Source organism: Pollachius pollachius (assembly GCF_949987615.1).
Source record: "Pollachius pollachius genome assembly, chromosome: 19".
Taxonomy (NCBI): Eukaryota; Metazoa; Chordata; class Actinopteri; order Gadiformes; family Gadidae; genus Pollachius; species Pollachius pollachius.
Window position 1 is genome coordinate 2,648,768 of NC_136952.1, and position 12,749 is coordinate 2,661,516.

The following is a 12,749-nucleotide window of genomic DNA, read 5'->3' on the forward strand; positions in this document are numbered from 1 at the left end:
TGGGCTCCCACTGCACACAAAACTGGACCTCCTAACTTCCTGCCTGTCGTACCAAGACATCAGGAACACACACTTCCCACAGAACAGATAATAACAAAACAACAATGTGCGATCACAGCAGCCATATTCATCACCTGTTGTGTGTGTGTGTGTGAGAGAGAGAGAGAGAGAGAGAGAGAGAGAGAGAGCAAAACCTCGCCAACCGGAAATAAAACAAACTGGCATCTTCCATCACACACCACCCAGCCCCCACAGTCCCTCACTGTTATTTTGTCTCTCACCCCCCTCTCTCTCTCTCTCCCTCTCTCTCTCTCCTTCTTTCCTTCCACCTCTCTATCTTCTACAGAACACAGAGAAATCCTGTCTGCATCAGAACACCACACTCTGTGTGTAAAAACAAACACACAACACACACACACACACACACACACACACACACACACACACACACACACACACACCCGTCAGATATTACATTTTGGTCAATAAAGCTACAATTAAGTTAATTAAAACTCTGATCTCTCTTTCTTTAAGACAGATATTCATATTGATGTATAATTAATAATGAGATATAGTCAATGAACCACTTATTCCTCTCTCTTTTTCCATTATCAGTTATTTTGTCCTTCCGTTCCCAGCATCCTCCTCTTCTCGCTGGCATTAAGTTCAAACCTGACACTGATGTTGACTCATTTTGTCACCTCTCCATGGCTCTCTCCTCCACCACCCTCTCTCTCTCTCTCTCTCTCTCTCTCTCTCTCTCTCTCTCCAACCCCCTCTCTCTCTAACCCTTGCTTCCTCTTTATACCACCCTCTCTCTCCCCACCCCCTCCCTTCCTCTCTACCACACTCTCTCTCGACCCCTCTCTCGCATGCCCTCTCCTCCCTCTCTCTCATTCTCTTTCACACTTTCTTACTCTCGCTCCTGGATGGCAGACCAATGGGTTTTGCAGATGCACCATCCTGCTTATCTGTCTGTCTCTCTCTCTCTCTCTCTCTCTCTCTCTCTCTCTCTAAGGTCTAGGTTCTGCTACGGGTCTGGTCTCCATCAAGGCTTCAGTGCTGTTGTTGTTGTTGTTGTGGCTCATATGATCCAAAGTTGTGGTCTCAGTCACTCCGCTTTCCACTTCAAGTGTGTGTGTGTGTGTGTGTGTGTGTGTGTGTGTGTTTGGCTAGAAAAAGCTAAAATAATAAATGCAATTGTTTTCAGAGAGAGTTAGAATGTAACATGGCTCCCATTGGTAGACTCAAACACACACACACACACACACACACACATGCACACAAACACACGCGCACACACACACACACTGATACATAACTAACTCTATGTCTGTCTGTCATTATGAAGCTAATTCACAACAATGGGCGCCGTGTGTGAACTCATGCGTTGTGTGTGTCCCCCGCCCCGCCCTCATCCCTCCCCCGACCTCGTCTCCCCCCCAACCTCCTCTTCCCCATCACTTCAACAACGACCAGAGGAGGAGAGGAAGGACAGCAGCAGAAGAGTGAGAGAGAAAGACAGCGAGAGGCTATGAGTGAGTGACAGAAAGAGAAAGAGATATACACAGAACTAGGGAGGGAGAGAGAGAGAGGGAACGAGAGAGACAGAGGGAGAGAGAGAGACGGAACGAGAGAGAGGAGAGAGAGAAGGAGAAAGAGAGTGGGAGAGAGAGAGAGAGACAAGGAGAGAGGAAACGAGAGAGACAGAGGGAGAGAGAGAGAGAGAGACGGAAGGAGAGAGAGAGAGAGAGAAGGAGAGAGAGACAGGGGGAGGTGGAGGTAGCAGTGGGACTCTGCTGCTTCTGATGTACGACAAGGTGACCATGATCAACCTGCAGGATGGATCCAACTGGACTGGACCCAACCACTGGTACCAGGACCCATCAGCGCTGCGCCCCCACCACGGCCCAGGTAACCCCACACTGCACCCCAGACCGGTTCAGAGGCTGGACCAGATGTCAGACTAGATCCTAGACCGGTTCAGAGGCTGGACCAGATGTCAGACTAGATCCTAGACTGGTTCAGAGGCTGGACCAGATGTCAGACTAGATCCTAGACCGGTTCAGAGGCTGGACCAGATGTCAGATTAGATCTTAGACCGGTTCAGAGGCTGGACCAGATGTCAGATTAGATCTTAGACCGGTTCAGAGGCTGGACCAGATGTCAGACTAGATCCTAGACCGGTTCAGAGGCTGGACCAGATGTCAGACTAGATCCTAGACCGGTTCAGAGGCTGGGTCAGATTTCAGACTAGAACCTAGACCGGTTCAGAGGTTTGGTTCAATAGATATCAGATTATATAATATATTAGATTTAATTAGATGAGTTAAATTTAGAATAATATTTTAGATTAGACATAGATTTGTATACTAGAATACATTGGATTACATATGAATGCATTGGATTAGATATTAAAAATACAATTTGATTAAATGGGTGATCGTATTTGCTCTTCTATTTGGTCCTCAAACTGTGAACGTATGAAATCGTAAGTTTTGCCAGAACTAGGTTCTTACCGCGGGGCTGTTTGAATCGTTCTGCGGGGAAAAATATAGATTGTGCAGTAGAAATTGACTGTTATAGAGAGATAGAGATTCTGAGCAGTAGCATTGTCAAATTGTGTAAATAAGATCTGCTGTAGATAAGAGATATTGTGGCACTGTATTAAGACTGTGAAGGAGATCAGGGTATGCGTGTATTATTGTGTTTTGGCTGAACTTCTTGAGTTTGTCCTCAAAGATTGCGATGCTCTAGTGTAAATAGAGATAGGGACGCTCTCCTAAGAAATGTTCTAGGGATGTCCGAGTGACGTTCTAGATATGCTAGCGATGTTCCAGTGATGCTAGAGATGTTCTAGTAAAGTTCTAGATATGCTAGGGATGTTCTAGTGATGCTAGAGATGTTCTAGTAAAGTTCTAGATAGGCTAAAGATGTTATTATAATGTTCTAGATATGCTAGAGATGTCCTGGTGATGTTCTAGATATGCTAGAGATGTCCTAGTGATGTTCTAGATATGCTAGAGATGTCCTAGTGATGTTCTAGATATGCTAGAGATGTTCTAGTGATGTTCTAGATATGCTAGAGATGTCCTGGTGATGTTCTAGATATGCTAGAGATGTTCTAGTGATGTTCTAGTGATGTTCTAGTTATGCTAGAGATGTCCTGGTGATGTTCTAGATATGCTAGAGATGTCCTGGTGATGCTAGAGATGTGTTTTGGTTGTAATGTGATTGTGACGCTGGATCCCAAAGTGAAGGGGACAGAGACAGTGATTTTCTCGTGGTTAGAGATGTTCTAGGGTAGGGGACAGAGATAGTGATGTTCTAGTGCTTAGAGAGGATCTCCTGGTCAGAGATGTTCTCGTGGTTAGAGATGTTCTAGGGTAGGGGACAGAGATAGTGATGTCCTCATGGTTAGAGTTGTTCTAGTGAAGGGGACAGAGACAGTGATGTCCTCATGGTTAGAGTTGTTCTAGTGAAGGGGACAGAGACAGTGATGTCCTCATGGTTAGAGTTGTTCTAGTGAAGGGGACAGAGACAGTGATGTCCTCATGGTTAGAGTTGTTCTAGTGAAGGGGACAGAGACAGTGATGTCCTCATGGTTAGAGTTGTTCTAGTGAAGGGGACAGAGACAGTGATGTCCTCATGGTTAGAGTTGTTCTAGTGAAGGGGACAGAGACAGTGATGTCCTCATGGTTAGAGTTGTTCTAGTGAAGGGGACAGAGACAGTGATGTCCTCATGGTTAGAGTTGTTCTAGTGAAGGGGTTCCAGGGAGGAGACGGTGTGGAGGCATGCAGAGTGAGGGCTCCCTCCTCACCCAAAGCCCCCCCTCACCCTCCTCCAGGGAGGGTGAGGGGGGGCTATGGGTGCATGGAGGGTTAGGGGTGCTATAGGTGGGTGCTATGGGTGAGTGGTGCTGGGAGGGTGAGGGGTGCTATTGGTGCCATGGCGGTGGGGTTCTTACGGTGGGGTTCTGATGATGGGGTTCTGACTGGGGTGCTTGTGGGTCTCCTCAGCCTCGGACGGCTGCCTGCTGGACGAGGACAGCGGGCCGCCCAGCGAGAGCGGGCCGGGGAGAGGAGGGGAGAAGGAGGAGAGAGGAGGCTCGCCGCTCCGGCTGCAGCTGAAGAGGAAGCTGCAGAGGAACAGAACCAGCTTCACCCAGGAGCAGATAGAGGCTCTGGAGAAAGGTCAGGCACCCACACGCATGTGTGCACACAGGTACACACACACACGCACACACCCACACACACACACACACAGAATGAAACACACGACCCCCCCCCCCACACACACACACACACACACAGCGTGAAACACAAACACATACACACACGCACACACACACACACACACACACACACACACACACACACACACACACACACACACACACAGAATGAAACACACACCCCCACACACACAGCATGAAAAACACACACACACACACGCACACACACACACACACACACACACACACACACACACACACACACACACACACACACACACACACACACACACACAAACACTGATTATCTCTCTCTCTCTCTCTCTCATACACACACATAGAATGAAACCCACTTACTCACACACACACACACGCACACAATGATGCTCTCTCTCATAAACACAAACACACACACAGAATGAAACACACACACATATGCACACACATACAGAATGAAACACACTCACACCACCCACACGTAATGCAATTCACCCAGAAGACACACAAAAAATAAACATAGACCGACAGAGTTCCACGCCGCCATCCCAGCTCAGCACGCTGTGTTTCTGTATCCTATACGTCAACATAGACCCACCATGTGATCCGCAAGACAGCCGGGACGGCCAATTACAGCGATGTCCACTCATGTGTCGTCAGAGCGCGGCTGTGTCTGACATCGTAGCGCCGCTGCTGTATGTTAGCAATAATTACAGCGATCCATTCCAGTTCAGCTCCTCAACTCAACCTGATCCCCGGACCACAGAGTCACCCAGTTTCTCAATCACTTATGATAAGATCATTAGATTTTTCTCAGGGAAGTTCAGGTTTTACAGCAGAAAATAACAAAGATAAACAGTGCAAGTCAGGGCAGAATACCATTCAGAACAGGAATAACACATAAATGCACCTCTGCGTGAACAGAGTATACTAATGGCTGTTCGACCAAGAACAATAAAGAATACGAAAGGTGTGCAAATATAGAGCCAATGTGCTCCCAGACACCAACTACAACATCAGAACTAAATGCTAAACCCATCTGCATCTGAAAGCGTCCGCGTGAAACATTCAGTTCAGCTTCCTTCAACTACGAGTGGACAGAATGCTTCATGTTTGGAGTGCTTTTAATATGAAAATCCATTGCTTTGATGCAAGTCTTGCAAAAAACTAGGGATAGCACAGAGGGCCTTGCAACTCAACTTTAATTTTAGATTTACGACCGTCTCATGGTATAAATAATTTAAACTAAGTGCCATAGATGAATATTTAAAAGGCAGTTGGAGGCAAATGTCTGAGCAATGATAGTCTCATGATGTTTAGAGTTAAGGTAGAAGAGGCTGATCCGAAGATGATTGTCTGCGTGGTGGAAACTCTTAAAGTCAAGAGTAAACCATAGAAGAAGAGCTACCTCACACACAGAGCTGGAAATTATCACTGGTCCCAACAAACAATATTCTGCTGATGGCCACTGGGAGCTGCCCAGTAAAACCAGAGTCTTACTGGTGGACACTGGAAGCTGCCCAGTACAATCACAGTCTTTTACTGGTGTAGAGTTGTAGCCACAAGTAAGCCTTACTTATACGATCACTTCTTAGCTAGGAAGGGATAGTTATGTTGGATTACATAAGGTTAGCTAGGTTAGAGTATGTTAGGTAAAATAGGGTTAGGTTGATTAGTATCGATAATTAATCTGTTTAACCTGGGCTAGCCAGGTTAAACTGGACCAGGCCAGGTTAGGCTAGGTTAATCTAGGTTAATTCAGGCTTGGCTAAACTAGGGTTAGGGTTAGGGTTAGTTCAAGTTAAAGGGGTTAGGTTCGACAAGACCAGGCAAGACTCAAACAGGTAAGGCTAGCCCAGTTGAGGTCAGGCCAGGCCGGGCCAGACTAGGCTAAATTAAGATCGCCCAGGCTAGGCTAGGCTATACTTCGGTCTGGGAGGCTAGGTTTTGTTTCTTAATGAGTGACGAAGTCCTCCTGGTCCACAGAGTTCGAGAGGACCCACTACCCTGATGTCTTCGCCAGGGAGCGGCTGGCCAACAAGATCGACCTCCCAGAGGCCAGGATACAGGTGGGGTCCGCTGTGTGTATCAAAGCCTTACAGGATACAGGTGGGGTCCGCTGTGTGTATCAAAGCCTTACAGGATACAGGTAGTGTTTGCTGTGTGTATCAAAGCCTTACAGGATACAGGTGGGGTCCGCTGTGTGTATCAAAGCCTTACAGGATACAGGTGGGGTTTGCTGTGTGTATCAAAGCCTTACCTCTGACCTCCAGGGGGCCAGGATACAGGTGGACTCCGCTGGGCGCATCAAAGTCTTACTTAAAGCCTTATCCCTGACCAAGGTTAATGCTGACCTCCAGGAGGCTAGGATACAGGGGGGTCCACTGTGTGTATCAAAGCCTTACACCCGACCGAGGTTAATAGAAACAAAGAAATAATGAAAACTACGAGTAGAAAACACTGTTAAGCCTAGTATTCTAGATATATATTTTTATGTATATCTAAATTTACACATTTATAATGTATTAAATGTTACATTAAATTGTCTGTTGTTGTTTCCAATGTAACATAAAAGTAAAAACAAGAAAACAAACAAATGAAACCTCTTTACTTAGCCTCTGACCTCTCAGCCCCCACCCCCTCTAACGAGCCTGTCTGTGATTGGCAGGTTTGGTTCTCCAACCGCAGAGCCAAGTGGAGGCGGGAGGAGAAGCTCCGCAGTCAGAAGAGGTCAGGTAGCATCACTTCCTGTTCTCAGAGCCAAGCCCCTCTGACCACTTCCTTCAACACGCCCGTTTACCACCAGCAGCACACAAACAACACAGGTGTGTGCGTGTGTGTGTGTGTGTATGTGTGTGCGTGTGCGCGTCAGTGTGTGTTTGTGCGAAGAGCTTGAGTGGCATTGAATAAAGCAACATTTCAAAAGTAGTCTAATAATTAATGAAAGGATAATTCTCTCCCCCTTTTTCTCCCCATCCCTCCCCCAATTTCTCCCCCTCACCCTCTTCAGGGCCCATGTTGAGTCAGGCTGACTCATCTCTGTCCAGTTACTCTTCTTTGTCTGTTTTCTCCTCTGCAGTTCAGGTAGGACACACACACACACACACACACACACACACACACACACACACACACACACACACACACACACACTCACACACTCACACACGAACAAATTAACACACAATATAATGGTTAGTGAGGTCCCCCTCACTAACATATATCAACGACGTTGATATTTGACGGCCTTTCCAGCTGCGGTACTCTGCTGCCCTCTAGTGTTCAGTCAGCAAAACGTTATTTAAATAATACGCTGTGTCGGTGAATTTATGCCACATGGTTTGTGAGTGTCATGGGTTGTGAAATATGACCTTATACTCTCCTTTAATATTCTCTCCTCCTTTCCCCCCACCCCTCTCCTCCTCCCTCTCCTCCCCTCATCTCCTCCCCCTTCACTCCTCCTCTCCCCTCCCCTCTCCTCCTCCCTCTCCTCCCCTCATCTCCTCCTTCACTCCTCCTCTCCCCTCCCCTCTCCTCCTCCCTCTCCTCCCCTCATCTCCTCCTCCTTCACTCCTCCTCTCCCCTCCCCTCTCCTCCTCCCTCTCCTCCCCTCATCTCCTCCTCCTTCACTCCTCCTCTCCCCTCCCCTCTCCTCCTCCCTCTCCTCCCCTCATCTCCTCCTCCTTCACTCCTCCTCTCCCCTCCCCTCTCCTCCTCCCTCTCCTCCCCTCATCTCCTCCTCCTTCACTCCTCCTCTCCCCTCCCCTCTCCTCCTCCCTCCTGCTCCTCTCTCCTCTCCTTCACTCCTCCTCTCCCCTACCCTCTCCTCCTCCCTCCTGCTCCTCTCTCCTCTCCTTCACTCCTCCTCTCCCCTCCCCTCTCCTCCTCCCTCCTGCTCCTCTCTCCTCTCCTTCACTCCTCCTCTCCCCTCCCCTCTCCTCCTCCCTCCTGCTCCTCTCTCCTCTCCTTCAGTCCCTTCCCTCCCCAGCCGTCTCCTCCTACTCCTGCATGCTCCCTTCTCCCCCCCGCTCCTTCGACTCCCTTTACACCTCCTCCCACATGCAGCCGTCCTCAGCCAATACCAACACAGGTCTGTCTGTCTGTCTGTCTGTCTGTCCGTCTATCCCTCTGTCTGTCTGTTTGTCTGTCTGTCTCTCTATCTGTCTGTCTGTCTGTCTGTCTGTCTGTCTGTCCCTCTGTCTGTCTGTTTGTCTGTCTGTCTCTCTATCTGTCTGTCTGTCTGTCTGTCTGTCTGTCTGTCCCTCTGTCTGTCTGTCTGTCTGTCTATCCCTCTGTCTGTCTGTCTGTCTGTCTCTCTATCAGTCTGTCTGTCTGTCTGTCTGTCTGTCTGTCTGTCTGTCCGTCTATCCCTCTGTCTGTCTGTTTGTCTGTCTGTCTCTCTATCAGTCTGTCTGTCTGTCTGTCTGTCTGTCTGTCTGTCTGTCTGTCTCTCTATCAGTCTGTCTGTCTGTCTGTCTGTCTGTCTGTCTGTCCCTCTGTCTGTCCCTCCCTCTGTCTGTCCTTCCGTCTGTCAAAGTATAACATCATTACATGATGAATTTATAATTGAAGATGATGACAACAGTATTCTCTCTCTCTCTCTCTCTCTCTCTCTCTCTCTCTCTCTCTCTCTCTCTCTCTCTCTCTCTCTCTCTCCCTCCCCCCCAGGGCTTATATCCCCGGGGGTCTCGGTACCAGTGCAGGTCCCGGGTTCGGACCCCCAGGGTCTGGGTCAGGATCTGGGTCAGTACTGGGCTCGGCTGCAGTGAGTCTCCTGTGTGCATGTGTGAACATGCAGGGCTCATTGACACGAGAATGAGGAAGTGAGGAATCGAGCTACAGTTCAGAAATCCACATTCAAAGTTTACATGTAGGGAGAGGTCTGGTCCACCCTTATCGACCCGGGCTTGATCCATACACTGGTCATTACCCATGTCATTACTGTGGTCATTACCGTGGTCCATACCGTGGTCCGTAAACTGGTCCATACTCTGCTCATTACCCTTCTACTTACCCTGCTCATTACTCTGGTCCATACCCTGGTCCACACCCTGCTCATTACCCTGGTCATTATCCTGGTCCATACCCTAGTCCATACCCTGTTCATACCCTGGTCATTACCCTGTTCATACCCTGGTCATTACCCTGATCCATACCCTGCTCATTACCCCGGTCCATACCCTGCTCATTACCCTGCTCATTACCCTGCTCATTATCCTGGTCCATACCCTGGTCATCATTACCCTGCTCATTACCCTGGTCATTATCCTGGTCAATACCCTGGCCATAATCCTGGTCATTATCCTGGTCAATACCCTGGTCATTACCCTGGTCATTACTCTGTTCCATACCCTGCTCATCACCCTGGTCATTACCCTGGTCCACACACCGGTCCAAACCCTGCTCATTACCCTGCTCATTACCAGAGGCAATGGGAGGGTTTCAGTCAAGTAACAAGAAGTTCCATAAAGACGTTCAGTCATCTTGGTTCTTCTTTTCAGTTCCAGAAGGAAAGAACCAGTTGTTATGATTCTTATGATAATGGTGGAAAAGTTCAAAGATGGCAGCTATAATGTGCGTGTCAACGTATGAAACCCTCCTATAGCCCATCACCTCATCACTGTCTCCACCCTTACACTAGTTATTACCTTGGGGATACCCTGTTCCTTTCCTGGGGCAATTACCTTTTAGATTACCTGGATATTAGCCTGGTCTCCATCCTGGTCATTAAAGCCAGCATTACCGAGGTCACTAGCATGGTCATTATACTACTGTTTACACAGCATGCATCCCTGTTCTGAACCGTGGCCCCGGTTTGCTGTCCAAAAAATAGAAATCAACAGAAGACCCACAACAAAGACGTCTAGAGAATAAGCTCTCAGCCTGGTGTTGGGCGTGGACCCCATGACCAGAGTGTTAAAATAGATCATGGCCCTTTGTGCTTTTTAAAGAGCAACGGGGAATTTGGAAAACAACTCTTGGTTTTAAAGGATTTTACGAGACAAGGAAAAACCGTTAAGCGAACGGCCCTCCAATCCCATAATTCAGCATTGTCTGAGATTAATCAGCATCAACATTTACCCTAATGATCTGCTGACCAATCACTGTTAGCGTGTGAATATCTGAGTGAAAATGTGGTTTGAACAAGGTTTGAACATGCGCCCACAACTCTGCCGGCGAGTTCCCGGAGAAAGACTGTAGCTCCAAAAAACTGTGAACATTTCAGAACTTCTAGAGACAATCACCGTCTGGTCAGAGACCTTATACTCAGAACAAGTGCATATTTTTGTATAGAGATTAATGTATGGTGGTGATGAAGGTAACCCAATATCGGTCGTTATCGTAGAGAACACTGCAGCTCAGCGAGGAAATTGATCATTTGAGTGAGGAAGGCAGGAAGTACATATCCATTAGCCAACGACAATCAAGCACAATATCTTCTTATATCCAATAAAATGTGAACACTGTGAAAAAACGAAATGCCACCAACTGTGAACCTGTTTTAACCTGTTTAAACGTGTTTTAGCCAGCGCCACGCAACCAAATAAAACACTACAGGACCGGAGACCAAGACGAGGTTATAAGGATTTGAACGTTTGTATTCCGGTTTTATTGTGGTTCACCCCTCTGCACCCTGCGTCATGTGATCGGTTCTGTATGATCTCCCTCTCCTGTCTGACGACATGTGATTATTTATGTTTTTACATGGCTGTACGTGTGCGTTCTGCTACTCTTATTCTGCCTTCTAACATGTTACTTAACTGTGTGTGCTGGGTCAGTTCCGACAGTAAACCTGTCGATGACGACCTGAGACCCATTTAATGACAATAAAGATGTGTGGAAGGACCAAAAGTCTACAAATATATTTGTGTATATATATATATAATTTTTTTAATATCTATATATCCTCCCCCCATGTTTTAGACAGCTTGACCATGACAGTTAACGTTGGGTTTAGAGTTAAGGTTAATGCGATTGCTAAGGTAAGTGTCCTAGCTAGGGTTAAAAGCTGGCGGTAAGCTAAGGCTTCGCCAGGCGCTTAGTGTGAGGTCTAAGGTAAGGATAAGGGTTTGGGTTGTTTGAAGGGCTGGGCTTGGGTCAGAGGTTTGGATTGGCGTTAGGATAAGGTCAAGGGTTACAGCGGGGTTGACAACTTTCACGCTTCTGGCGTGTGTCACACTTTCACCTTCAGCCTCAAACTCATGCTGCCCAAACAAGTCACACGTCTACCTGGGTGTCAGCAGTCAGGCCATATCCGTAAACGGGTCGTTTTCTTGTTTTTGAAAAACTGAAAATCTGACCATATATCTTTAGCTTTTGGATTTTGGCGGGAATCTACTATAGTACCCTGACCAAGACAGACACGCAGAGACTCCTAATTAGGGCCCGAAATGTTTTGGACGGAGCCAGAGTCTGCGGCATGGGGAACTATTAATCAATAATAAAGCAAATCACAAATAGTGCCGATTATATTAGCAAGCTACATCAGGATTATGTATTACTGCCCATAAAGCTCCTGTTCTCCAGCAGAGCCCTCTAACTCTCTGCTGGGAACAGTTCTCTGCTGGGAATCAGTTCTCCTCTAATGTGCTGAATCTGCTTCAGTTCTCAGAGGAGAAGATGGAAATATGACACGTATGATGTTTTTCTTCAGTACCAAAGAGGAAGTGCCTCCGGGATTACCATATGGTCTTCCGGAAGGTTAGCAATGACCATCAGAGGTTGGCCACCCCGCTGGCCCCCCCGAGAATGAAAAAAATAAATAAGTCTAAAGAAAGCTGAAATATTTGCACTATTAGTTTGATCTAACTTTGACTTATTATTCTTATTCAGTGTTATATTAAGTATTAAGTTCATTAAGTGTTATATTTTGACGTTGTGAATAAATATTGCACTTAAAATAGCCCCCCCCCCCCCCCCTCCTGGCTACGTGCCTGGTTGTGGGGGAGGGGGAGGCTATGCAGATTCTAGCTGATTATAACTATAAATACTAAGTGTCATAAAATAACCTTTTGTCATTGTTGAGTGTTCATAACACAGAGATGAAGGTATAAATAGGATCATGATGGTACATTTGACATGGCTGTGGCGGGAAAGGCACTCTACCACTAAAGGAAGTGATATCACTCATGTCTCTACTGAGTGTGCCTTAAGCAACAATATATATAAAAAATAAGCTGAATTATGCTTAAACACAGCGACCAAAAACATTTCCAGAAGACCTGGAATTGTACTATTTCCATATAGTCCACAATCATGCATCAACATTTTAAATATTTTTTTGGCTGTTATATTTGCAACAAGGGTTTACAATTTATAATTACATATGTCCCATCTTAAAACGCCATTTTCAGAAACTCATTCAAAAACATATTTGCACTGTGAGAAATGTAAAAAACGAGAATATATGAGAATTCTGGAACCACCCACATCAATATCTTTAAGACATGTACAGCTTTGCAAAATCATGTGAAGGCGATGCATACAGGCCACTTGCAACTATGGTTGCAGCTTGGT

General features: G+C 46.8%; 1 protein-coding gene across 1 annotated transcript; it reads left to right on the top strand.

Moving 5' to 3' along the window:
- Window positions 1–1,808: 1,808 nt before the first annotated feature.
- LOC307090045 (paired box protein Pax-6-like) lies at window positions 1,809–9,001 on the top strand (the record flags this gene model as incomplete). The annotated part of the gene is made up of 7 exons (XM_079756576.1): window positions 1,809–1,914; window positions 4,021–4,194; window positions 6,219–6,301; window positions 6,901–7,057; window positions 7,243–7,316; window positions 8,205–8,322; window positions 8,901–9,001. The coding sequence occupies 7 exons, from the start codon at window positions 1,809–1,811 to the stop codon at window positions 8,999–9,001; spliced, it is 813 nt and encodes a 270-aa protein (XP_079612702.1).
- Between the last annotated feature and the right edge of the window lie 3,748 nt (window positions 9,002–12,749).